Consider the following 26,370-nt stretch of genomic DNA (forward strand, 5'->3'; position numbering starts at 1 on the left):
AAAGAAAAAGGTGGAAGGCTGTTCTAAGAATACTAAAATCAACAAAGTTAATTGACTAAACAGGTTATAAAATGTTTAAAAAGCAAAGATGAAACTAGAACCCAGGTTTCTTGACTCCCAGACTTAGGTGCCTTTTGAATGTGCTTGTGTGCATCTGAGAAATCACAATGAAACTGTTTCCAAGAACCATATCTGTAAACTTTTAAATTCACTATTACATATATATCTTTTTTCCCTAGTTAACGAACATTTCCTTCAGTTCTTCCCTCTACTGCAATACAATTGATTAATAAGGAGCAATTTTAGAATTTAAATCAGTGAACAATGCCTAGGGCATATAAAGACTCAAAATAGTTTCAAAAATGAGCATATGAGAGGGACTGAAAGCAAGGAGCAATATGCACACATAGCACCCAGAATCTTGGTTTCTGAGTACCATTCCTCACTACACAGAATCAGTACTCCCCAGAAAAGTGATTTATAATTCATCTCAGGGCTGGAGTTGGAAAATACAATACAAACATGGAAATTTTATTGAGCTGAAAATAAGGAAGTTCAAATAATGTTGGGAACACGTCTAAAGCACATAAGTGTTAACTCAAAGGAACTGTCAGTAGTCAAATCAGGAAAATTTTGAGCATCAAAACCATGATAGTAAAGAACTAAAATCTATCAAATAAAACAGATCTATGGGTCTGTGGTTAATCTATGGTTACACTTCAACTCATACATATAGAAGAAATGATAGAGCTAAAAAAAAGTCATAAAGACTGATATTTAGTGGGTGTTAGGAAATGTACACCAAAACATAAGAAGTCTCAAATTTACTTTTGAATACCTTTAAGGTATACTTATATTTTATAAAAGCAAACAGCACAAAACATAAATACCCAATGAATCAGGATAAAGGGCAGGTGGGAGTTCCTTGTCCTATTTTTGTAATTTTTATCAGTTTGAAATTATATAAAAAACAGAAAGTAACCCAAAAATGCATTCCACATATTTGTACTTCTCAAAATACTCTTCTCATAAGGAAATGCCATGTATTACATACTGGATAAGATCCATAGAGTAACAGCCTCTGGATGCTTCATTTAAAAACCTTAGTCCAAAGTTCTAGTTTTTTAAACTATGAAACAATTAAATGTTGTTTCAGAAAATAAAAGCAAGATCCCATTTCAACTGGACAAACAGGAATCAATGACTAGTCTGCAGTCTGGAGCAAATCCCTGAGTAGCATTATGAGATTCTGACTTTATTACTTTACTTTATCTACATGGTCATTGATCATAACCATTCCTAAAGAACTTGGTCAAGCATGCAGAACAAAAGTGATTTTTATTTTATTTATTTTTCTTGGTGCATTATAATTAAACATTATAAGATTCATTCTGCCATATTCATACATGCACATGATTTGATCAATCTCATTCCCCAATACCTTCCTTTTCCCTCCCTTCCTCCTTCCCCTGATCCACTTGCTCTATTCTACTCATCTCCTTTTTATTATTATTTCAATCCACATATTATAATTTCATATATTTGTACACATATACATATATAGTATACACACACACACACACATATATATATATATATATATATATATATATATATATATGGGATTTACTGAGGTATATTCATACACAGACAGTGTGGTAGATTTCATTCCCCAAGGCCCCATTTTTTAAAAAATTCAAAATTCAAAATCACTAAAATTCCAAACTCTTTCAAGTCTTTATCATTAGTTATGGCACCTTTCTTAAACTGTATTAGGGTGGCTAGCCCAAATGTTTCCTCACTACATGAACATGAGCCTACTGTTCTCAGGTTCCTCTGTGTGTGGGAAGGAGGGAACAGTTGGACACCTCAGGTATTCAATACACAACAGAGTACTCACTCGTCATAGCACTCCAAACCTGAAACTCCTGTACTTGACACGATATGAAATTCTTCAGGAATCAAAGTATCTGTTAATGTCTTTGGCTTAAAAGAAAAGAAAATAATGAATACACATTTAGATGAAAAAAACTGAGTTGTACAAATACTAATTTCTATCTCAAAGGCATACTATTTTACTGAAATGTTCTGATTAAAGAAACAATAATATTAGCAATGTGGGTCATAGCAGATGACAAAAAAACTTTAAGCAGAGCACACATGTGAAAAATAAGCATGAATTAGAGAACAACTTTAGTTCTAGTACAATCATCCCTTGATAAGTGCAGGGGATGGTCCAGGTGATCCCATGCAGATGGGAAAGAACTGTTATGCTGAATGGTTTAGGGAATAATGACAAGAAAAGGCCATATATTCAGCACAGATCCAATTCTTTTTCAAATATTTTCTATGTGGGGTTGGTGGTATATGCAGGTGGGGAATCCTCAGGTGTGGAGGGTCAACTGTAATTAGAAATTCATTAACTCTATTTTCGTTTAATTTCAGTAGGAAGTTTAAAATTCAATTTAGCAAGATACAAGGCTAAGAATTCTACAACATTTCATGTGGATTTCTGTGAGGGGAAAATCTAGTCTCCCATCTTTTCTGGATTAAAGCAGATAACTGCGGTTTGGCAAATGGCTTAAATATCTTTAATCTTTTCCCACAAAATACCCTTTTAAAGAAATAATTTGAAAGCTCTATAAAAACATAAACAATGCAGTGTGATAGTGTCAGATTGCCTTATATTTGGGGGAATTTTTGTTTGTTTCTTTGTTTGTTTGGATACCAGGTTTGAACTCAGGGGCGCTTGATCACTGAGCCACATCCCCAGCCCTACTTTGTATTTTAGAGACAGAATCTCACTGAATTGCTTAGCACCTTGCTGTTGCTGATGCTGGCTTTGAATCCGTGATCCTCCTGTCTCAGCCTCCTGAGCAGCTGGGATTATAGGCGTGTGCCACAGTGCCTGGCTGGGGGAAGTTATTTTTAAAACAAAGAGGGAGAGATGATTTATCAAATACTTTACCTTATGAGGCACAATGGCACTACCATGTGACTCTAATGAACGGTCCAAACGTGGAGGACAAAGTACGTTCTCTCTAATCCCTCCTTTTACACGCTTAATGTCATACAGAAAAGAAATGTCCCTAAAAATGAGAAAAATACATTTAAAAAAATAAATGTTCTGTCTAACTACTGAAGACAGATGGTAAAGAGGTGTTATGCTAAATGGTTTAGGGAATAATGACAAGGAAAAGCCTTACGTATTCAGTACAGACACATATCTCACCAGTGAGTAAAATGTCATTTATGTCAGAAAACCTGGTCTCCTTACCTCATGCTTTATTAAGACTGAGGCACTAGTCACAAGTTCCCACCTGTTCTTCCTCTTTCTATCTGATATTTCTCATTCTCTTCACAAACTCTTTCTTTTCCTTCTATCTCAGGTTAAGATAAATTCTGTTTCTCATGGTTATTCCTTCCACTTACGTACCTTGATTGCATCTTTGCCCTTACCCTCACGGCTCCTGTTCCATCAATCATCATTTCTGTGTATTTCCCACAATATTGGTCTTTTCTCTAAAAATCTCTTCCTTGACCAGGCATCGCCAGTCTGTGCATGATTGTTCAGCATGGCTGACTGGCTATCTATCTCTCTATCTTGCTTTCTGTTAAACCTCAAACTTCCTGAAACTTCCCTGCAATCTAATTCCTATCCATACTTCCCTTGAAACCGTTCTCCAGAAAGTTGATGATACTTCCCACTGTAAAATTAAATAATTTCTTATTAGTTATCTTCTACTACACTGTGGAGTATTTTCCAGAACTGATCACCTCTCCGTTTAAAATCACTCTTCTCCTCTATTTCCCGTCTTACTAGACACACCTGGTTTGTCCTCTCTACTCTTTCTTAGACTTCTATGGGCTACCTGCTACGAAATGGAAAACCCCATTTTCCCCTTACATTTTCTCCCTTGGCAATGCCCTCAAATCTCACCTTATCACAGATGTTACGCTCCAGGCACAACTAAGTCCTTCTTCCATTCCATCTTTTCCCCTCTAGTATTCACTGTCAGCTACCACCACCATTCTCTTCAGCAAAATCTTAACATCCATAATCAATCCCTTCCATCCTTTGCACCTAATATCCAATCTACTGCTACCATTTATTAATTCCTCCTCAAGCTTATAGAGGTTCTCTTGTTTCTTGCCAATGCCAAATCACTAGTCAAACTTATCATTACTTTTTATGTTGATTCCTGGTGGGGTATAATGGCACACACCTGTAATCCCAGCAATTTGGGAGGCTGAAACAGGAGGATCACCTCATAAAAGCCCTTTTTTAAAACTTTTATTTTGAGAAGGGGTCTTACCAAGGTGCTCAGGCAGGCTTCAAATGTGGGATCCTCCTGCCTCAGTTTCCCAAGTAGCTGGGTGTGTGCCAGCACACCCTGCTAAATTCTCTTTGATTAGTACTTATTAAATGTTTAACAAAAATTCAAAGACTGAATAAAATAAATATATGCCTCATAGATTTGTTATAAGACCAATATTCTTGTAGTTAGCAACCATATTAGATCCAACTTCACCAGTTATTCCAGAAGCTTCCCACACCATCCTTCTCTACCGCCTTCCCCTCTGAGAATGAGCACTATCATTTCCTTCATTTCTTTGTGCTTTAATCATCCACTTCCGATGTGGCATAAAAGCAGGGAAAAAGTAAAACTCTATCAAGCTAGCAAAAAATAAGGAAAAAAAGGACACAAAGAGAAAACAGAATAAGACGGCACAGATAAATCAAAATGCTTGTGCCCTAAACGAATGTCTGTTTCAGGGTATACTCTTGGACCCAGAGCTCCTGCGGCTGCCCTGGAGCTAGCTGCTCCCTGGTAGTCAATTTTTCCCTGTCCTGGGAGTTTTTTTCAATAGACACTGCTTCACACTAGTTCCTTCAGTCCTTCTAACAATTCTGTATTTAATTCTTTTCTGCTTAAAATACCTAGAGTAATTTATTTTTTCCACTAAACTCTGACAAAGCTGTCAAAAATACTATTCAGGGATACTCTTTGTATTTTATTATTGTGCTCTAGATATTTGAGGTTGCTAGACAAGTTACCTACCTATTAGTTACAACTACCTATTAGTTGTGTGCAGGTGTATTTCTATTGGTGCCATAACAAATTACCACAAACTTAGCTTAAGCAACACAAATTTTTTTACTTTATTTTGAGACAGGGTCTTGCTAAGTTTCACAGGCTGATCTTGAATTTGCCATCCTCCTGCCTCAGTCTCCCGAGTTGTTGGGAGTACAGGTATGAGCCACTGTGCCTGGCTTAACACAAATTCACTACCTTACCATTCTGCGGGTCAGAAGTTCAATGCAGGTGTGACAGAGCTAAAATCAAGGTGCTGGCAGGACTGTGCTTGGTTCTGGATGTTTTAGAGGAAGATCCATTTCTGGGTTTATCTAAGTTAACAGAATACAATTCCTTGGGGTTACAAGATTGAGACCCCTGTTTCCCTTATAGTTGTTAGCTGAGTCGTCACTAGAAGACCCAGCTTCTACTAACCAGTTGCATTTCTTGGCTTGTGTCCCTCTTCTTCCATCTTCAAAGCCAACAACAGAAGGCTGAACTCATCATGATTCGAATCTGCCCTCCTCTATCTCATCTCTCTAACCCACTCAACTGCTCCTTTGCCACTTTCAAGGATTCGGGTGATTAGGTAACTCTGACAATCCAAGATAAGCTCTTCATCTCAAGGCCCTTAACCTTTATCACATCTGCAAAGTCCTTTCTGCCATGTGAGGTATGTATTCACAATTCCCAGGACTACAGTAAGAACATTTTAGTAGGGGCAAGGGAACATTATCTGATTATCTGATTTTCACATTTAAAAAATTCTGACTCAGTAGTGACTTGACAACAGAACTTTAATGTCAGTTTATTGCTGCATTCAGATATGGCTAATTAATTTTTCAAAGTACTTCAAACATCTCATAACTACTAATTATTATTACTAATAATTATAACCATGATCTGAATGCACAAAATAGAAGTACAGATGCTTTATGACACTAACGCCTCAGGACACAAAAGTCAACAGACTAAGTTTCTGCCACTCTTGGTAGCACTGAGACATAGCTGAGTAATAACATCTTATGCTTGAATAGCACTTATGATTTTACAAGTACTCTTGTATTCATTTTCTCATTTGTGCTTTTACAAAATCACAGAGGCACACAAACTGTTATTCTCTTTTTTCAGACTAGAAAATTAACTTCAGGAAGACTAAGTCACCTACCCAAGTACAATAAACATTTTCAGACAAAAGTGACATGTAAGCAAGCAGCATGCAGGAAGTAAACTGATAAATGGATTTTACTTAGAAAATGAGCTCACAGTCTTCAGAGGAAAAAATATTTGACATTTAGAGTATTTTAAGAATGATACAAAAACAAAAATAGTATTTGCTGATTTGACTTAGAACAGTAAAAAGGTTGAGTGATCCCTTTGAAGAGAACCAGAACTAAGAACTTGTTCTTCACAGTTTTCCACATCATAAAGCTGTTTCCTCTAAATGTTAAAAAAAAATCTACACATAGGATACAGGAGGCACTAAAGGCAATCTGCCTGTCAGATCTTGCTCCTTTGAGTAGGTGGCAATGAGGAACAGGAGAGTATTAAGGACAGGTATACAAATGCATGCAAAACATAAATGAATTTAAACAAATTGAAAATATGCAGAGCCAATACCTACAGCTATCATACTGATAATAATCGTAGACAAAAATGTGATACTTTGCCCTTTTGAATTGTATTCTGATTTATCAAAGATACTTCAAGTTTTATAATCAATGATTTTATGGGTTCTCCAATCCTGCCCCTCCCAAGGCTATCACATGAAATGAGAAAATGACTATTGATCTACATTGTATCTGAACCTCTTCTTCTTTACCTTGCGGCTCCTGTTAGGGAGACAGGATGGTCAATCAGGTATTTGAATTTATTCCTTCGAATAGGGTGCTGCCAGACATGGTCTACAGGGCGCGGAAGAGTACCCTGGGAAAAAGCAAAAACGCATGGATACCCAGCAGAGGGCACTCAAGTCAAGCAAAATCTATTCTTAGTCATTTTGAATATTTACATTTTGATACCCCGTGGAATAGAGCAGAATTCTTATCCAGTAACATGGGCAAAGACTGAAAAATAGAACAATTCTACAGTAAACTAAAAATATTAAAACTAAGTAATGGTAATTCTGGTAAGTTAACATGAAAACAGGTTAATAGAAATATTCAAGTCTTGGAAATTTGGGGGCAAAATGAGTTTTCAATCTAGAAAATTACTTTAAAAAAGTTAAGACCATCTAGAATATATCACCTGTGCTCAACCAACACTAAATAAGAGGATACCAAAGAGATAATATCCTCAAGTAATCTGCAGGCATATTTACATACCTTTGGGGTTTTAGTTTTCTTAGGAGGCAGTAAATATTCAGGACAGGGACCAGCATTGGCTGCATATGTCAGAGAAAGCAGAACTTCCTCAGGGATGGACTCATTCCGAAGGGAAGTAGGAAAGGGTTTGGAATGATCCACCATACTTTTTTTCTCCCTGAGTTCAGGAAGTCCTAGGAATGAAAAAGGAAAGAAAAGCTCTTATTGTAAGTTTTTGGATGGAGCTTCCCATACTGCCTCATCATTCTCACCTATATTTTCCTAATAGAAACATTGCTTCTGATTGAAAAGGATAGTAACGAGTAATATTTAAAACACTGAAGATTGTCTGGTCAAGAGAAATGTATTGCCTACCCTACTCACATCAAACCACAGGTTCAAAACCTCAGGTAAAAAGATAAACTTGAATTATTCCAAACTGAAAATTAAACTCACTTCACTTAACTGGGAGAGTCTGAAGATGATGGGAATCAACATCTATTTTCCCTTTGATATACAAATGAAACAAGAAATCTTTCCTTCAATCCGTTAGATTATTTATAATTTCTCTCAAATAAATTCAAAGGTAAGAACAACTGTATTAAATTGAGGATGGGGGCTAGGGTTGTAGCGCTTGCCTAGCACCTGTAGGCACTGGGTTTGATCCTCGGCACCACGTAAAAATAAATAAAGGTATCCATCTACAACTAAAAAATATTTTTAAAAAAACTGAGAATAGAAGGGATCTGAGCAGGGTTAAAAAGTAAAAGTAGGGGCTGGGGAAACAGCTCAGTGTAGAGTACTTACCTAGCACCTATAAGGCTTTAGACTGGGTCTCTGGCACACACACACACACAAAGTAAAAGAAGAACTAGAATTGTTGGAAATGAAAAGTGGAATAATCTCAGCAAACTGATGAATAAGAACTGTGAAGAGTGTTCTACTCAGCTTGACTAGCACACAGAAGTAAAAAAGGTGGGTCGTAGGGCTAATATAGGAAAAGGCCTTCCAGAAAGTCAGTCAAGTAGTTTGGTAGTCACTGGTCATAACCACCGTCCCAAAGTATGACTCAAATTAATTCCCGAAAGGAAGTACCATGTTTTGATCACCATCAAAACTTTTAAGGTTTATATTACCAAATCTCTCTCCAAAGTTTTGCAGAGTATCAGAAGAAATAGAGGGGGTGGGGGAAGTTGAGTGGGACTTCAGCAAAATCTCTCCCAACAACTCCTGAAGGGGAGATTGGAGAAAGTGTTAGCCTAACGGGGAGGATGCTTTCAGTGGTTTTTATTCTAGTATCGATCTGCATTCATCTAAGGATGAAAAGCTTACAGAATTGCTCTCATTTAGAAAAATTACTAAAACTTGATACAAATAGGTAATCTGTACGAATTGCACGTGTTTGTCTTATCGCCAGTAATTAAGTTCCTTAAAGCCAGAGACCAAACTACCAAAAAAGATGCCCTTTCTACAACTATTGTTATTTAAAAATAGGATGAATTTTTTTAAACACTATAGAACTCATCGGCATTTGAGAGAAGAATAAACAATATAAACATAGTCCTTAGGGGGAGTGATTAAACAGAACTGACTCTAAACTACTACAGAAGGAATGGCTTTTGGTTTTACTTAAACGATTGTCAGAAAAACTGAACTCTAGTGCCCACCGAGGATCATCTGACCCCAGGCAGAGACCAGCCTGGATAACACAGGGAGACCCTGGGCTCAGAGGAAGGGAGGGGGAAAGCGTGTGTGGGGGGAACGTAGTTAATTGAGATATTCTGACTCTGAGATGAAGAAAACTGGTGCGTGGAGTGCGGTTTCGGTCGGTGGCCGCGCTTCTCCAGGTTTACCTCTCGTCTCCTCCTTGACCACAGATACTCGGGACTGTCTGCCCTCAGATGATAAGGAGTGCTGAGATGCGGGCGGGGTTTTCGGATGAGACATACTTTAAAAATAATAATAAAGCCTCCTATCGCTCTTTAGAAATGTCAAATGGTCCTCAAATTAACTTAGAAATAAATCAGCGTCGTGCTGGGACCTTCAGGCTACCACACTGTCCTGCAGGCGAAACAAAACAAACCAACAAAAAAAAAGGCCCATTAAGTGCTTATGTTCACATCGGGGTTGGAATCCACCTAGCCTGGCTCCCCTTCTGGGGGGACCCCGGGGTCCTCTCAGGTCCTCGCACACGACTAAGCAGCTCGTGCGTGTGGGAGGGTCGGGGAAGGCTCCGCTCGCCCACCCCGGCTCCGCCCGCGGCCCGGGGAGCGCCACCCGCGCGAGGCGGCCGGCTCGCGTCCCCGGTTCCCTCGCGCAGGGCAGCTGCCCCGACTCGGGCGTTCGGCAGGGCTCGCAACGCTTCTTCAATAAAAAGACGGGAAAGGACACGGGAGAACCGCACCGGCGAATTGCATTTCCCGCCAGGCCTCCGGTCGCCGCGCCCTCCCCTGGAACGCCTGCGCGTCGTCATGGAAACCTAGGACCCTGCGCCTTAGCAACCGTCAATCGGGGCTGCCTTCGGCGGTGCCGGCGGAGAAGGGAAACAGCAGGAAAACCGTCCCTTACACTCTCCCGGAGCGTCAGTGCAAGTCCCAGCATAGGTTCATTAGCAATAAAGAAGAAAAGTGTTTAATCGGGCCGTTGTCACGGAGTCCGACGCGTCTCTGCCGGGCTAACGGCTGCAGAGCGGGCGAGTGCGCAGGCGCCAGCCGGTCGGGCGCTCGCTCCCGGACGACCTCGGTGGCCCGCGCCGGAAACGAGCCAGGGTGGTTTCCGGTGCTGTTTCCCTTGCACTGTCCCTCTGTCTTCTTCTTCTTTTGTCTATTTTTTAAAAGCTGAACTCGGGAAAATCGGGCAGTCAGAAACTTTGTGTTCCTCTCCGTCGGTGCCTCCTTTCTAAAGCTGTCTGGCCCCTAGCGTTTGTGTTTACGCCCTCTTTCGACGCACGGCCTTCTCCAGAGCACAAGCAAGGCTTTCCTGTGTCCATTTCCTTTTTTTTTTTTTTTTTTTTGTGGAGATAGGAGTGCTGCACTTTAGATGGAGCCAACCCAGGTAAAATCGTTTAAAAACCCAGGTTTTGCCGTGCGTCGTGGCACACGCCTGTAATCCCAGCCACTGGGGAGGCTGTGGCAGGAGGATCGCAAGTTCGAGCCAGCCTCAGCAATTTAGTGAGTCTCTAAGCAATTTTATAGAGACCTTCTCAAAATAAAAAATTAAAAGGACCGGGGATGTGGCTCAGCGGTTAAGCACCCCTGGGTTCAATCCCCAGTACAAAAAACAAAAAACAGAACTCGCTTGAAAACCTCCCGGGAGGGCTAAGGATGTGGCTCAGTTGGTAGAGTGCTTGCCTCACAAGCACAAGGTCCTGGGTTCAAACCCCCGGCAACACACACACAAACCCTCCCAGGGTACTGTTCTCAGCTCTTTCACTTCTGCTTACCAGGGATCATTTGTATTAAAGCGGGATTCAGTGCCGAATCATGAATGTAGGTGGAGACAATGTGTAGATGACTTCTATAACTTTGAGAAGGGAAGAAAACTATTGTATTCAATCATCATTCCTTAGTACAAAGTACAGTGCCTGCACAACGACTGCGATGCACTCTTTGATAATCTGTTGGATAATTGTTTTGTGTCAACAAAATTAAGGCTCTGGTTTCCAGAATAATGGAAATCAGAAATGTGGGCAAAGGATTCGCCAGAAACGTGGTCACTTTTAACTCTTCTAGTCTGACATCTTGGGTGTCTGCGCATTTTAGCTTGCAGCCCTATCTCCCCTATCACCCTACTTTTTCATTTTCAAAGAATTCAGATACACAAAAACAGCACCATGGAACGCGCGTATAGTTCTTGTTAAGGACTGGCAGCCGGCAAAACAAGTGACAGGTTAGAACAAGGCAAGCACAAGTAGCAAAGGGGAATTTCCCCAAAGGTGGTTGTTTTTCTTCTCACTGGTGTCACCTTATGGTTTGGAGCCATAGCCACCATAGTAGAGAACCAGAGGTCCTAAAACTGAGTAGCAGCTCATATATGGTAAATCAAGTCTTTAGGTACTAGACTGAAGTAATCCATTTATGTTCTTAACCCAGTTGAAAAAAAAATTTGAGTAGTACTGAGAGGAATGATTGGATCTCTAGTGCAAAGGTTACTTCTCATGCACCTGTAGTCCCAGCTATTTGGGAGCCTGAGGCAGCCCAGGAGTTCAAGGTTAGCCTGGGCAACACATGAGACTAACCTGTATGATCTTACATACCATTTACAGAGACTGGAAAGAGGAGGAAGACCAGGTTGGGGAAGGGCTTGGGCGAAGGGTCAGTTTAGGACTCTTGGACAGACTAAGTTTGCAGTACTATTGAGACAACTGGATGGAAATGGGAGGTTAACTATTTAATTATAGATAATTATAGATATATGATCTGAAGATCTTACCAAAGGGCTGTGTTAAAATTGAATACAAAAAAAAAAAAAAAAAAAAAACTGAATACAAGTAGGGGCTGGAATGTAGCTCAGTGGTAGAGTGCGTGCCTAGCATGTGGAAATCTGAAGTTCAGTGCCCAGCACACACGAAACAAGAAAATTGAATAGATAACATAAGAACATCACCACTTTTGAAAAATACAGTTGCTATTCTTAGAAAAACTCCTCCCACAATTTTGAATTATATCAACGGGAACCCTAAAATGGAGTGAAGTGAATAACTGAGGTGTTTTTGGTTTCTTGCAGCACTAAGGATTGAACCCAGGACCTTGCACATGCTAGGCAAGCATTCTACCCCTGAGATACATCTCCAGTCCTTTTTGTTTTTGAAACAGTCTTGCTGGGTTGCCCAGGCTGGCTTTGAATTTGAGATTCTCCTGCCTCAGCCTCCCAAGTAAGCTGGGATTACAGGTATACACCACCTTGCATGGCTCAGTAGGTCTCCAGTGGAAAATGCCATAGCCAAATGTAAGGTAAGCAAGTAAGAGTAAGAAGTTCTCAGTGAGTTGATGTTGCCTGTCACTGTTGTAGTTTTCAGTAGGGCTAAGTGTGCTCATTGGTATTCGCTGACTCCAACCCAAGTAGCACTGGGTCTTCCAGGGACATAGGTGAAGAAAATATCTCCAAAGAAAGCCAGTGTCATCACCAAACATACCCTGAACTGGGAGGGGGACTCCTGGGTGTGCTTTTGCTCTAGATCTCCCTTTTCCTACTGTTGTTCTAAGCATGTGAACAGGATTATACACACATCTGTAGACACTTCGAGCATGTCGAGCTCCCTGAAGTAGTCTGAGTTGGAAAGAGACCAGTCTTTGTACTTAATGCAGTTTTTAAATGAAGGTATCAGAAACTTTTCAAAGGAGACAGTAAGAAAATGTAAGCATTGCTCAGTCCAGCACTTCCCGTGGGAAGAGGAGCTTCTGGTATTGCTTCCACGCAGGAAGGGCATCACTAAAACCAAAATAATGACTTTGTCTAGTTTTTTTTTTTGGTTCGAGGTTGTTTTGTTTTCGTAGTGCTGGGCATTGAACCCAGGACGGGCATGCTTTGCAAGTGCTCTACCAGTGGACTACAACCCCAGGCCAGACAATTAGTTGTTGGTATTCAATTTACACACATTGTGTCTATAGAAAAAATGTCTTATCTCGTTCAGACATATCTTCAGTGCATAGCACAGTACCTGATACATGATAGTGCAGTCTGAGAAATTCACCTCCCTCATCCTACAAAAATTTGGGGAACCAACCTTGAATATGGCATGGTATTGAGTGATTTCTCTTGGTAAATTTTTTTTTTTTTTTTTTTTTTTTTGCGGTGCTGGGGATCGAACCCAGGGCTTTGTGTTTGCAAGGCAAGCACTCTACCAACTGAGCTATCTTCCCAGCCCTCTCTTGGTAAATTAATAAACCAGTATGCCAATTTTGTAAATCAGATGCATGACCTTGGTTGAATCCAAATGTAAGCTGTAGGAGTCTTAAAGGGCAGGACCATGGGCTGAAGAGATAGCTCAGTTGGTATTGTGCTTGCCTTGCAAGCCCAAGGCCCTGGGTTCAATCCCTGGTACTGCAAAAAATAAAAATAAAAAAAGGGCAGGACCATAAACCTTCAAAAATTCAAGAAAAATTGCCATATCATGGCTTTGCCCCTAGTGACATTGAATAGCTACTTGATCCAGCACATTTAATTTCTTAAAGGGTATTTCGTCTGTTGCATTGCAGCAGCAGGTGGGTATAGTTAGGTCAAAGAGGATAACGGGAATACTTCTTGCTATTGCTGTGATGTGTGCTCCCGCGGAAAGAACACTGCAGTGTCTAGTGCCAGTCATGATGGGCTCCTATGGTGTGTAGGTTCTTGGGAGGGAGGGTATCTTAGTCATCTATGCTGCTGTAATAGTACCTGAGAATGGGTGAGTTGTAAAGAACACACACACTTTTCAGTTTTGGAGGCTGGGAAGTCCAAGATCAAGGTGCCAGAAGGTCTGATGGACTGGATGGACTGCGTCCTCTGGGGAGGTGGAACACTGTCCTCACATGGAGTTTGGGCAAGAAAGCCAAACCTGAAGGATGCCTCTTTTCTAAGGCCTTGGTCTTATCCATGAGGGAGGAGCCCTTGTGGTATAATCACCCCATAAAGGATCACTCTCCATACCACCACAGTGGCAACACCTGAATTTTAAGGAAGACAGTTGAACCACACCAAAGGGGAAGCAACCTGTCTTGCTCTTAAACTGGTCTCCCCTGTCTTATTTTAAAAAGCACACTTCCTGGCCAACAGATTTTCACCTTTTGAAACCTTGAAGTCCATTTCTACCCACTGGATGTGGGAGCAAAATTTAAGACCCATTCACCGGTTTTAGAAGGCCAAGAACAAAAGGAACCAAGCAACAAATAAAGTCCACAACAGAGGAGACTTTAAGAGTGTTCCTGCTTTTCTTGATGCAAACTCAGAAAAGTCACAACTAGGCCCCATATATATATTTTTTTTAATCCCTAACATGGCTCCCCTCGATAAACCTCAACAAAAAGGCTCTTGAGTCATTTGCCTTCTCTTTTGGCTACAGACAGCAAGGACAGTTGCCTAAGATAGGGATGAAAAGCACTTAAGATACACAAAATAGTTAATATTGAATACGCAAGAAGTTACTTTTAAAACAGACTAGGTTTTTTCCAAATATATTTATTTTACCACATTCTTCACATATGCAATATTTTGCCATCTTGTGTGCAGATAGATTTTCTTAAAGTTTAAAAAATTTTAGATGAATGCTAATACAATGCATACTGAAAGTCATCATATGATTAGACAAACAAGGACTTGCGAGGAGAGAAAGAAGGAAGACTCCATGAAAAGAGCAAACAAGAATGAATTAGAAAAGACATCTTTAATTAGAAAAACCTTTAAAAACAACTTTGGGTTTCTGTGACCCTTCTGCTGCTCTCAGAACACTACAGATTAGTTCCTAAATGGAGAGGTTAGAGAGGAAACGGTTGCACTGGCCCAAATGGGAGAGGCTTGACCCGTGCTCATTTCCCAAACCCAAGAATTGGCACACTGGCACAAAGAAGTTCACACTGTATTTCTGAACAACTGGGTGCATGAACTGCCTGTTTCAACAGGTTTTTAAAACAAAGTACAGCTACTACTTCATCAAGACAAACACCACAAGCCAAGGTGCAGTATCCCCTGGCTTGAAGGTCTGCACTCCATTGGAAAGGGCATATTGACAGCAGAAATGTGAATATAGTAATGTAAAAATAAAGATCAACATTTAGAAAAAAGGAGTACAGAGGCAGTGTTAGATTTTTAAAAACTGTTAGCACTTCTGATATCAAGCCATTCTTTTTCTCAAATCCAAATGCCCTATTAACATCTTGCTGGGTGCAGTAATGTGTACCTGTAGTCCCAGCTACGTAGGAGGCTAAGACAGGAGGATGGCTTGAGACCGTTCAAGTCACCTAGGCAACAGAGCGAGACCCCATCTCAAAATTAGCAAGGCGGGGGCTTCTTTATTTTTATGGGGGGATGTTTATTAAGCATTTAGATAGATTTATGTAGATTATACAGCTTTCCTACTAATCTAAAGCTTAGTAGCTATTGTTATTGTCTACTGATTTTCAAAGTAGGCATTAAATTTAGGGTGGGGAAGGACTGGATTCTCCCTATTTTAAGCAGACTTGTTGTAGTTTATTGTCTATAAATTGGGTTTATCTGTAATATTTTATTTCAACAAAGGGTTTCAACACATAGCTGATAGCTTTAGTGATGTTAAAAATGAATCAAATTGCTATATAAACTTCACTAATAGCATTCATTGTATTCCTCAAAATGTTTACATCCCAGTCTTTAATTTTGGAGCTATAAAGCCTAGAGATAGGATATATTAAACAATGCCCAAGACACACCTTAGCTTCTGTGTATAGTATTACATAAACTACCTTAAATTTTGCACAAGATTAGGAACTCATTTAAACTTTATTAACAAAAGCATGAGCAGTGTGAGCTATCTTCCATCAATTTTTTTCTGCCTTCCAAGACTATAAGCATTCTTTGCACTGGCAGAAATGAGTTCTCATTAGTTTCCTTCCTCTCCATGAATTCTAAAACTCAGCTATAAAATAGACACACTAGTTCTAAATACTTAAAGTAATAGCAGCGATTCTTCTTTTTAGAAGCTTGCCACCCTACTCTAATGCTAAAGCAGATAAACCTGGTAATAACTTTGGAAAGATGGAAATTACGTGTGAGTGCCTATAACAATCATGTTTAAAATAACCGGGTCAATTCTGTCATAGGAAAATTTATCGAGGTACAGTGCCAATTTGCATCATCCTGAGGATCTATTTTAAAAGGTAAGTACACCTTCTTGGAAGCATGCAGCATTTGAAAAATCCACTTATTTCTCCCCCCACCCCCTTACTGGGGATTGAACCCAGAGAGCTTTAGGACTGAGATACAGCTCCAGTCCTTTTTATTTTGAGACAGGGTCTCATTAAGTTGTTGAGGGTCTTGTTAGAGTTGCTGAAGCTAGTTTTGAACTTGTGATCCTCCTGTTTCAGCCTCCTGAGTCCCTGAGATTACAGGCATGCATCACTGTGCCCAGCATGAACAAGTCACATTCTTAAGACACCAGTAGGGATTTGGGTTTCAGATTGAGGGAAGGAAAATAATGAGGCCATTATTCTGCCAGGGGTAGTACTTTGCAACAATTCTGTGAGGTAGTTGTTATCCCCATTTTACAGATGAGGAAAATTCTGGCTCTGATAAATTAAGTAACTTTGCCCCAACTCACATTGCTAATAAATACTGGGCTATCTTAATTAAAAGCCGATGTTCTTTTTAACTGCACTACTGCTTTTCAAACTGAGTATTCTGGGGTAGGAGAGAATGAGTGTACCAAGCAAGAAGAGTTGCAGGCCCCCTATCCCTATTTCAACCTGAAGGAGCTCTGGTCTATTGGTTTTATCTACTGGGCTTGAGTGTAACATTTAGAAAATGAATTCCATAACTGAAACAAAGGTTTACTGTGTCAGGCCACCTCATTACTACTTATGTTAAAGTTTCTGTCATGATATTGCCCCCCTCCAAACTACTGGACTTAATTCAAAATTATACCCTTACAGAAGAAAGACTTATTTGCATGAGAGATTTCTCAACAACTATTACATCTTTTTAGGAATATAGACAAAATGATTAAGTTTTTTTCCAGTACTAGGAATTGAACCTACCTATGGTACTCTACCAACCGAGTTACATTCCCCAGCCCTGTTTCCCTGTTTTTTATTATTTATTTTGACACAAGTTCTCACTAAGTTGCTGAGGCTGGCCTCAAACTTGCAATCCTATTTTATTTTTAATTTTTTTGTGGTGCTGGGGATTAAAGCCAGGGCCTAGGCAAGCGCACCACCACAGCGCTACATCCCCATCCCTACAATGTACTTTCTTGCCAATATCTGCAATTTTTACCTTGCAAATATTGAAAAGGAGAAAAATATATTCCCTGCTCCTTTTGCTTCCAAATGTAGTTACTGTCAGGTTAAAAGCAAACTCAATTAATTATCTTCTAATTAAATTCTAACATGGGATAAACAATTTTACCTAGGAAATTTTAGTACATTGATCCACCACCACCAACATAAACCTCAATTTTTTTCATTACCCAGAATTCAGAATAAAAGTATCTTAACATATTTATCCCACATATAAAAGGTATTAAAAGACCAACCTACAGGTCTAATGAAAAGTGAAATGCTGTACATACTAAAGTTTTCTTGTATTACCACACAAAATCATGGCTGTTATCATTAATACTTCCTACAGAATTCTAAATTCATTACTTTTCAGAAGGAAAAACACTATTTTATAACTCAAAATAATTTTACTGCATTAGCCAAAGAGGAAAAATAAATGAATCTTCCTGAAACATGTTAGCAAGAGGCTTTAGTTTTGTTTAGCACATAGGTGGTGGTTTAAAGAACAGATTTTTGCTACAAGTAGCAGCAATAAGATTGTTATCAAGCCAATCTTCTTTCACAAAAAGCGGCCATTCCTTTAAGCACTATGTGTTTCTGAATGTTTCTCAGGACAGCTGGCATTCTAACACGACAGTCCTACATGCATCATTTATTATTACTTCAAATCTCAGGCAGAAAAAAAAAAATCACTAATAAAAGAATGGGAAAGCTTTAAAAAAAAAAAAAAAACTTGACCAGTCCAATACAGTATTCAGAATTGCTACAAAACAAAGTCCTCCTGGGAGACTGCAGGGCTCCAGTATTTCATAGAAATGTACAACTAAGAATTCCATTCTCTTGCTTCAGAAGATCGGCAAATTCAGAACCAAGTCTTAGGCCAACCTGTTCCCTCATTATATGTCGGGAATTTGTTTGTTTTGTTTCTGGGGAATGAATCCAGGAGTGCTTTACCGCTGAGCTACATCCCCAGCCTTTTTAAATTTATTTTGAGACCGGTTTTAGCAGGCTGGCATTGAACTTGTGTTCCTCCAGCCTTAGCCTCCCATATTAAAATATAGTTATAGTTTCAAGTAACAGACTCGTTTTAACTTTCAAAACATTTCAAGAAAAATGACAAAGTCATATTAAAGTACTCTTGTTAGGGTTGTAGTACTATTACATTACTTCTTAGAAACATGCGGAATAATTTTTTTAAAATAACCTGTTTTGACGTGAACCTTGTGTCTTTTAAGCTGAGTCTTACATTTGAAAACTGCCTCAACTCATCTGGTTCAATGGTATGGTAAACAAAAGGGTTCTTAAGCTGGAGACCAAATCAAGTGTTACAGTTAAGAAACTCCACCTTCTCTTCTTGTGAGATTCAAATGGCTGTAGAAAAGTGGTGAAAAAACTTCCCAGAACTATCTGGATGTCAATAATGGTTTCTCAAGTGGCTGCTCCCTCTAACTATAATCATTTGAATAATATGTACATCTCACTTTTTGGGCAGCAAGTTGAATTCTATGGTCTCTGATATCCCTTCCAATGTGCAATCTTTACAAACATAATCATATTTCATACATACAAACAAAAACATTCCTACACACACATTATATAAGGAATGAGTATCTTATAACCTGGAAATATCACATAATAGAGTACATTTCCTTGATCACAGTCACATATTTATCTAAAAATAGGCTACCATTGAGCAAATGCTTCAGAAGCCAGCTTCTGGATCCATATGATCACTTTACTATATTAAAGGAGGAATTTAATACTTATGTTATAGACTCACTAGTCTGCAAAATAAGGAAAGTCAATATTTATTAGAAAATTAAATAACTGTAGCAAAGGATACTTCTAAATAACTTCAAAGGAGTTATTACCTTTAAGTTAAAAAAACCTTCCACAAAAGTTCCATTGTATACAAAATAACTGAAACACAAGATTGACTCAATTTTTTTTTAAAATTACTCTGGAAGTCATATGAGGAATGTTTTTCTTGTGCTACTTCTGATCCCCTCAATATATACTATAACTGACATAAACTCAAGAATTCAAGGTGAAAGGTAGCTAACTGCTTCACAATATTGTATAGAGAAGGAAAAATTAAGGAGGTCTGAACTTTTAAAAAAATATAAAATAGAATGTATAACAAGATTATCTTTGGAAAACTGGTATTTTTTTTCTTTCTATTAGAAATAGCAAAAAATCTTTCCACATTATTTTCCTTCTTCTCCAATTGCATGTTTAATTAAAATACCTTCCAAAAACATGTATGAAAAAAAACTCTAAGCCAGAGATATTTTTGAATAATTTCTTCCTAAGTGTTTTGGCTAACTCAGTGGCCAAACAAGCATGTTTAGTATCGGATCGGATGAAGCCAAGGAATAAACAGATATAATTACCAAGACTTAAGCCGAGATGACCCAGCAAAAATCTGTCATTACCTCAGCTATAAGTCTCCCTTCTCCCAAAAAGGGGGGGGGGGGGGGGGCGGTGTGTTGGGGAGGAGTCCTCTTAAGCATACAAGACTCCCAGTGAACTTCCACAATCCAGCACCAGGAGAGCTAGGAATGGAGTGAGCCATCTGTAAAGGCTGGAGTAGTCCAAATAATACAGCTGTCCCCAGGTGAGGCAGAATATCCTATCTTCAGTGACGAGGATGGAAACACAGCTCAGGCTTCTAAAACACGTAACGGCAAGTCCAGGAACGTGGCCGGATATAGTCCAGAAATGTCGGCTGTGACAGAAAAAAAGGAGAATGTTTTATTTGTGTATACCATACATATAAGTTATGGTGGGGGATGTGAATTATATACTGTACATCTCTAAATTGCCTCCTAGCCATTCAGAAACCTTTAAGCTGTAAAAAAAAAACTCAATAATACAAAAGGTGTTCACTATTTTTTATCTACAGCACTGATTTATTCCACTTAGAAGCTTCACATGAAGTTTCTGAAGTTTGATGAACTCTACACAATTACATGACTGCTCACCAAATTCTAAATAGGTACTAGGCCTTTCAGCACCTTGCCTTCTTATTTTAGCAAAATCCCACTTTGTAGCCTAAAATCAAAATAGTAGTAGGTTAAGGATGATAAAATATGTCACAAAATGACCACAATATAAGGTTTTAGGTTACTGAACTACTTAAAGGAGAAGCAGATTAAATACTATGAAAGTTCAGTAATAGGAAAGATGGGAGCAAGAATTTAAAGAAGCTTCATGGAAGATGTACCTTCCAAATTAATTTTGATAAAGGAATAAAATCTGAAGTAGATTCTGAGTATAAAAAGCAGCATGACCAGGGTAGAGGCCAGAGTTAAGAGCGATTAGTTCAGTTGTACACAGGGAATCAATAGGAAATAAGGAGGGAGAATTAAAGCTGAATAACAAAGCACCAAAAAGAAGAAAACCATAAGGGAAAGCTGATTAATTTTATTATAGATAACCACAGTTATAGGTACCTGGAAGAAACACCCAAAAAATGTATCAAGAATGCAACCCCCTCAGAATTTGGGAATTATCCATATACAGCTTAAAAAAAAAAAAAACACCAAAACCCTAAGAATAAATGAAGCCTGAACATAATTACAAAAAAAAAAAAAAAAAAAAGACAAAAAATAAGGGAAATGGAATTCTAGGCATATCAATGTTGTCTGACATTTTTTACAAGAGTTTACTTGGGAAGAAAAAGATGAAAAATACATATTTAGATGGCAGAGACATACATGCTGATGGAAAAACCTGGAGAATACCTACATTTTCAGGAGATAGGAAGAAAATTAGAAGAATCTGAAGAAAAAGCAGAGAAGGAGGGGAAAGAAGAAAAAAGAAAGGAAAGCAAGAATTAGGAGAATTCAACAAGAAAAAAACACAAGAAAGAAGAAATTTCTAGGATTGTATAGTAAGGTCTGATAATAAATGAGTGTGCTTTTACTCTTTATTTCAACATAATGACTACTATCCTTAATATTGCCCACCAACCCTTACATTAGGAGACAAGGAAGTTACTTTTGCATTCCAACTGGGTTGATGACTCACATTTTTCAGAGGACAGTGCTGACGTGCATACCATTCTTGAGAATAAAAGCACAAAATGACTCCATTGCCCAAGAAAAGGGAAGCCCAGACCATAATGTTCCAAATTGGCCTTTTCCGACTATCATTAACAATGAAGTTGAAAGCCACTAAAGTTAGAAAGAAAACAAAAATATGCAATTATCAAAACAATCCCTTGATGACCCAGAAAACCCCACAATCCATCAAGAGATGAGCAGCCTCAGAAATGTGCTTTGATCATTTAATCATTATTACACTGAGCATCAACAGTTCATTATATGTATTTAATTCTGGTCACTGGTCCTATAAATGAAAAGGAAGCTTCAGTGTTAAATTTATTATCCAGTAATCAACAGGAAATCAGCAGTATCCAAAACATGGAATTATTAATATTCTAATTTGTTCTTAAACACCCACTCAAAAAATGGTCAGTTTTCCAGGCAGTGCATGCTGACAGTATTTATGAATAGGGAAGTTGTTCATATAGATAGATTTCATGATATATCAAATTAGTGTTATCAATGGTCCACAAGAGATAAACCAGTTTATTTCCCTACTTAAAAGTGTAAACACCTTGAAACAGAGTTTTGTAGAATTACTGAAAGCCAATATTCTATCTGATATACACTACCTTGAAATGTTTATTACTACTCTCATTTTTCTACATTGATTTTATGGTTTCCTTCCTAATTTTCTCTTTCAGCATAGTACCCAGGACTCAAAGCATCCCAAGATACTCACTTCCAAAGAACATGAAGAGCACAAAGAGCACTGGGTAGAAATAGCTTAAGCAAACAGCGAGGGCATATTCATGCACCACAGCAGATATGGCAAAGACAGCCAGCATGGCAGCAGACTTGAACCTCTTCGAGAAAAACTAAGGTGCAAAGAAAATATGTAGAAGTAATTTTAAAGTTTTTAAGTAAATTAAACATGAAATATATAAGACATTATTACATGCTAAGGGCACCTAGAATATTTATACTTCACTTCTTAAGTTTATTCCTTGGATTAACCCAAATCTCTTAAAGTAAATACCTGTTTTATTAAAATGAGGCATTTTCCAAAGCATTAATGTTCAAAGATCTGAACATACTTTGAAGATATTAATTTTTAATTAAATTAATTGAGCTTATATTTGTGAGTTACCATGGCTAACACAGTTTTCATATACAAAGAAAGACATAAAATTTCAATCTTTAGAGCAACGATGTACTGTGAAATGGGGCAGGCATCCTCTCTAAAGCTAAGATTTAGAAGGGAAAAGGGACTTGCCTTATCCCATACATAAAACCACACACAAAAGATAGAACTAGCACTCAAATACACTACCATTTCCACCACAAGAAGTTGTCACTTAAATGATGCCCTTATTTAACAACAGAAACTATAATCCAGAGACACTAGTTTTAAGCAGAAGAGTTAAGATTACATTTCATCAGCCAGGCATGGTGGCATATGCCTATAATCCCAGCTATCTAGGAGGCTGAGACAAAAGATTGCAAGTTTGAGGCCAGTCTTGGCAACTTAGAGGGATCCTGTCTCAAAATACAAAATAAAATAAGGATGAAGCTCAGTGGTAGAGTGCCCCACTATCACACAAGTTTAAAAAGAAAAATCATTTCATCAGTCTAAATACATTCTACTCCAAAGAGTGTCCCACAGACATATGTCACTGGTGAGAGAGATGTAAATCCACACACAGGTATTCATTTTTAACAAAGAAGCAAAACTAAATGAAAAAGAGCTAGACGGAGACTATTTGTTGGTAAAGAGATTCATAAGAAATAATCCATTATTGGTGATCATGAGCAATTAAGTATAACTTCTGCCAGCCTGAACAATACTTTGTAGGAAAGAATCTCTATTTCTTAAATAACATGAGCTAACTCTTGCTGCTTACCCAGAGAAGGTCCTTGTAGGCATAGTAGTACAGCCAGTCATGGACCACCACATTCCAGGTCCTATAATAGTTAGAGTATGATGTGGAGTTCCACCAATCCTAAGAGGGAAAGTAAAGGTATAAAATTACATACACACTCACAAACCGCTCTAAAGCAATACCCCTGAATGGAACATGCATACATGACACAGAACCAGAACATACTCTGAAAAACTGCTAGTCCATAGACAAACATCAGAAAAATCTTAAAAGGCATTGTTTATTATTATTCAGTATGACATTATTCTAGTGTTACATATGATTAAGTCCCTAGAGTCATTTTGTCTCATTATCAAATAAGTTATGATGGAAGATACAGAAAATACAGAATCATTTAAATCTCATGTTCACCTAAACAGCAATTAGTAAAATGCTTCCCCATCTTGCTAAAACAATGAGAGGTCACAAAGACTAGACCGAGTGCTGATACTAAAGAGTTGGGGCCAGGCATGGTGGTGCACACCTATAATCCCGGTGGCTCAGGAGGCCGAGACAGGAGAATCACAAGTTCAAGGCCAGCCTCAGCAATTTAGTGAGACCCTAAGCAATTCAGTAAGACCCTGTCTCAAAAAAAAAAAAAAAAAAAAACAAACAAACAAACAAAAAAAAACAAGAAAAATTTCTTAAAAGGTTGGGGATGTAGCTCAGTGGTTAAGAGCCTATGAGTTCAATCCCCAGTTAAAAAAAAAAAAAAAAAAAGTTGTTGGGGTGGTATCAAAATGGCAACACTTACACAAGAACTGAGATGATGGTTACCTCCAAGTACTGGTGTCCCTTTTTATATCTTTAAAAATTTTTTTTTTAGTTGTAGATGGAATTCGTTCATCCATCCATCCATCCATCCATCCATCCATCCACCCATCCATTCGTTATGTGGCACTGAGGATTGAACCCAGTGCCTCACACATGCTGGGCAAGCACCCTACCACTGAGCTATAACTGCAGCCCTCCCTTTTTAGGTTTCTTTTTCCCAATTTTAAGATCAAACTAACAGAATCGGAATGTAAAATTTGCAACACATACTGCAGAAAAGAGTGGTAGACTTTGTTGCCAAAACAGCAAACAAAACTCCAGGGTAGCATTGTGGAACACTATGAACCACTCTGGCTAGAGCTTAACTCCAACTTCAGAAGTCTAAGAATATTTATAAGCAGACTCAATACCTTTCAAAGTAAAGAATGGGAAAGTTAATTCTCTCATAAACTGCTAATTTACTGAGGACTCTTACGGAATGAGACAGCCAATTTCAAATGAATGAACAGGCACAATGCCCTCAGGACAAATGTTGTTCTACCATAATCACCAATATATCTTCATAGAATCCAGCAGATACCATATGCTATATTATAGAAGCAGATGTTAGAAGCAGAAGAAAAGATGAGGCTATGTTAATTAATCTGTACCGGAATTGCAGACTTAATACTGGTAAATTTGTGGAAAAGAAAATTATTTCACAATGTTTGTGTCAAAGCTGGTTAATATCAGCCAACAGCATTCAAATACTTAACAATGAGGAAGTAAATAAAATAGGAAGAGGAAGATGAATCCAAATGTATATTACCTTATAAAACATCCTGTCACCAAAGCGTAACATCTCAGCAAAGGCATTGAGCCAGCAATGCAGAAAAGCAAAAAAAGCAAGGAACAGTATCAGCACACCTAAAAATAAGATTAACAATATGAAGTAGTCTTTCCAAATAGCTCAAGTACCAAGCCATTAACTCTATGTCATTATTCTGTAAAATATTTGTTATTCTAGTTTACATATCTCAGAGATGAAACATATACTTTTTTTTTTTTTTTTTTTTTTTTTTGTGGTGCTGGGGATTGAACCCAGGACTGTACATGTAAGGCAGGCACTCTACCAACTGAACTATACCCCAGCCCGAAACATATACTTTTAAAAGTTAATATTTTTATAATTTTAAAAAGCAATGACTTCCTTTTAAATGAATTTAACAGATAATAGATGATCCAGTATATTTTTAAGAAATATCTGGATACATGGTTTAACTTGGTGTCCAAGGCCCCTTAAAACCTGGCCCCCAGGACATCCCCCTAAACCAACTATTTAAAACTGGGAGATTTTGCTGCCCCTACTTCTATGGGACATCTGGAAATTCTGGAGACATTTTTGGTTGTCACGACTGGAGGAGTAGGGGTTGTACCACCGGTATCTAGTTGTTAAGAGGTTAGGAAGCTGCTAGACACCCTATAAGAGAGCCACCCCAGAGAATTATCCAGTGTAAAATACTAATACAGGTTAAGACACCTTAGTCTACACTTACCTCCAGTAACTCTCCAGTGTTGTAAACACCATCCATAACTGAATTTCTGCCACCCCAAAATATTCAAAGCCTTTCCATCCATCCCAATCTCTGACAGACCTTTCCACCCCTTCTCTGCAGGCAAACACCTACCTGTTTTTCAATACTTGATCTTAATTAGCATCTCTAGTATGAAACAAAGCCCCAAAGCACTTTGTTTACCCAATTTATATAGTAAGCTTTACACTACATAGTAAAACATCCATTGACATGTCCACCTCTCTCATTCACTTGTTCAAGAAATATTTATAGAGCATCTACTGTGTGCCAGACAACAGGAGATTGACTGACTAGCTTTAGGACCTTCCTAAAGGAAGGTCTGGTGAGGAAAGCATCCAAGTATGCAATACTCATCTGATCATAGGGACAATTCTGACTTCACTGACATTAAGTCTTGGGCATAGTCAGAGATACCAGAAGAAGTCTGTGAGAAAGGGAAAGGAGGAGATATGGTAATGACGAAACATTACCAACATTTAATGAAAAAAAGAAAAAACATAATAAAACAGAAAACTAAAAAAAAAAAATTTAATGAATGAAGAAGAGGAGGAAGTTAAGGAAACTAAAAACTGCAAGATCTCAAAGGATAAAGACTATGTATGTCTTGTTCACTGCTGAGTCCTCAGTATTTGGCACTTGGTAGGTACACATATATCTCTAGAAAAATAAATGGAATGAGTGAAGTTAAGAGATGGAGGTATGGCTGGAAAGAAAGGAGAATAA

General features: G+C 38.4%; 2 protein-coding genes across 5 annotated transcripts in view; both read right to left on the reverse strand.

Annotated features, from left to right (window-relative positions):
- The window catches only part of Axdnd1 (axonemal dynein light chain domain containing 1), a 119,991-nt gene extending 110,663 nt beyond the window's left edge, over positions 1 to 9,328 (reverse strand). Inside the window, exons 1-5 of the mRNA XM_047519990.1 lie at positions 9,235 to 9,328; positions 7,403 to 7,575; positions 6,901 to 7,004; positions 2,969 to 3,089; positions 1,901 to 1,986 (exon numbers count right to left, since the gene is read on the reverse strand). Coding sequence (XP_047375946.1) covers positions 1,901 to 1,986; positions 2,969 to 3,089; positions 6,901 to 7,004; positions 7,403 to 7,575; positions 9,235 to 9,328 — 578 coding nt within the window. The remainder of the gene's footprint in view (positions 1 to 1,900; positions 1,987 to 2,968; positions 3,090 to 6,900; positions 7,005 to 7,402; positions 7,576 to 9,234) is intronic.
- A 10,478-nt stretch (positions 9,329 to 19,806) lies between these two features.
- The window catches only part of Soat1 (sterol O-acyltransferase 1), a 53,070-nt gene continuing 46,506 nt past the window's right edge, over positions 19,807 to 26,370 (reverse strand). For 3 of the 4 annotated variants that reach the window (XM_047520695.1, XM_047520692.1, XM_047520693.1), the window contains 6 exons: positions 24,882 to 24,979; positions 23,282 to 23,380; positions 22,120 to 22,255; positions 21,361 to 21,506; positions 21,079 to 21,111; positions 19,807 to 20,056 (listed from right to left, as the gene is read on the reverse strand). In XM_047520695.1, coding sequence (XP_047376651.1) covers positions 20,000 to 20,056; positions 21,079 to 21,111; positions 21,361 to 21,506; positions 22,120 to 22,255; positions 23,282 to 23,380; positions 24,882 to 24,979 — 569 coding nt within the window. In that variant the 3' untranslated portion in view covers positions 19,807 to 19,999. The remainder of the gene's footprint in view (positions 20,057 to 21,078; positions 21,112 to 21,360; positions 21,507 to 22,119; positions 22,256 to 23,281; positions 23,381 to 24,881; positions 24,980 to 26,370) is intronic. The other variant, XM_047520694.1, reaches the window with a different exon arrangement.

Source organism: Sciurus carolinensis, chromosome 12 (genome assembly GCF_902686445.1).
Source record: "Sciurus carolinensis chromosome 12, mSciCar1.2, whole genome shotgun sequence".
Classification (NCBI taxonomy): domain Eukaryota; kingdom Metazoa; phylum Chordata; class Mammalia; order Rodentia; family Sciuridae; genus Sciurus; species Sciurus carolinensis.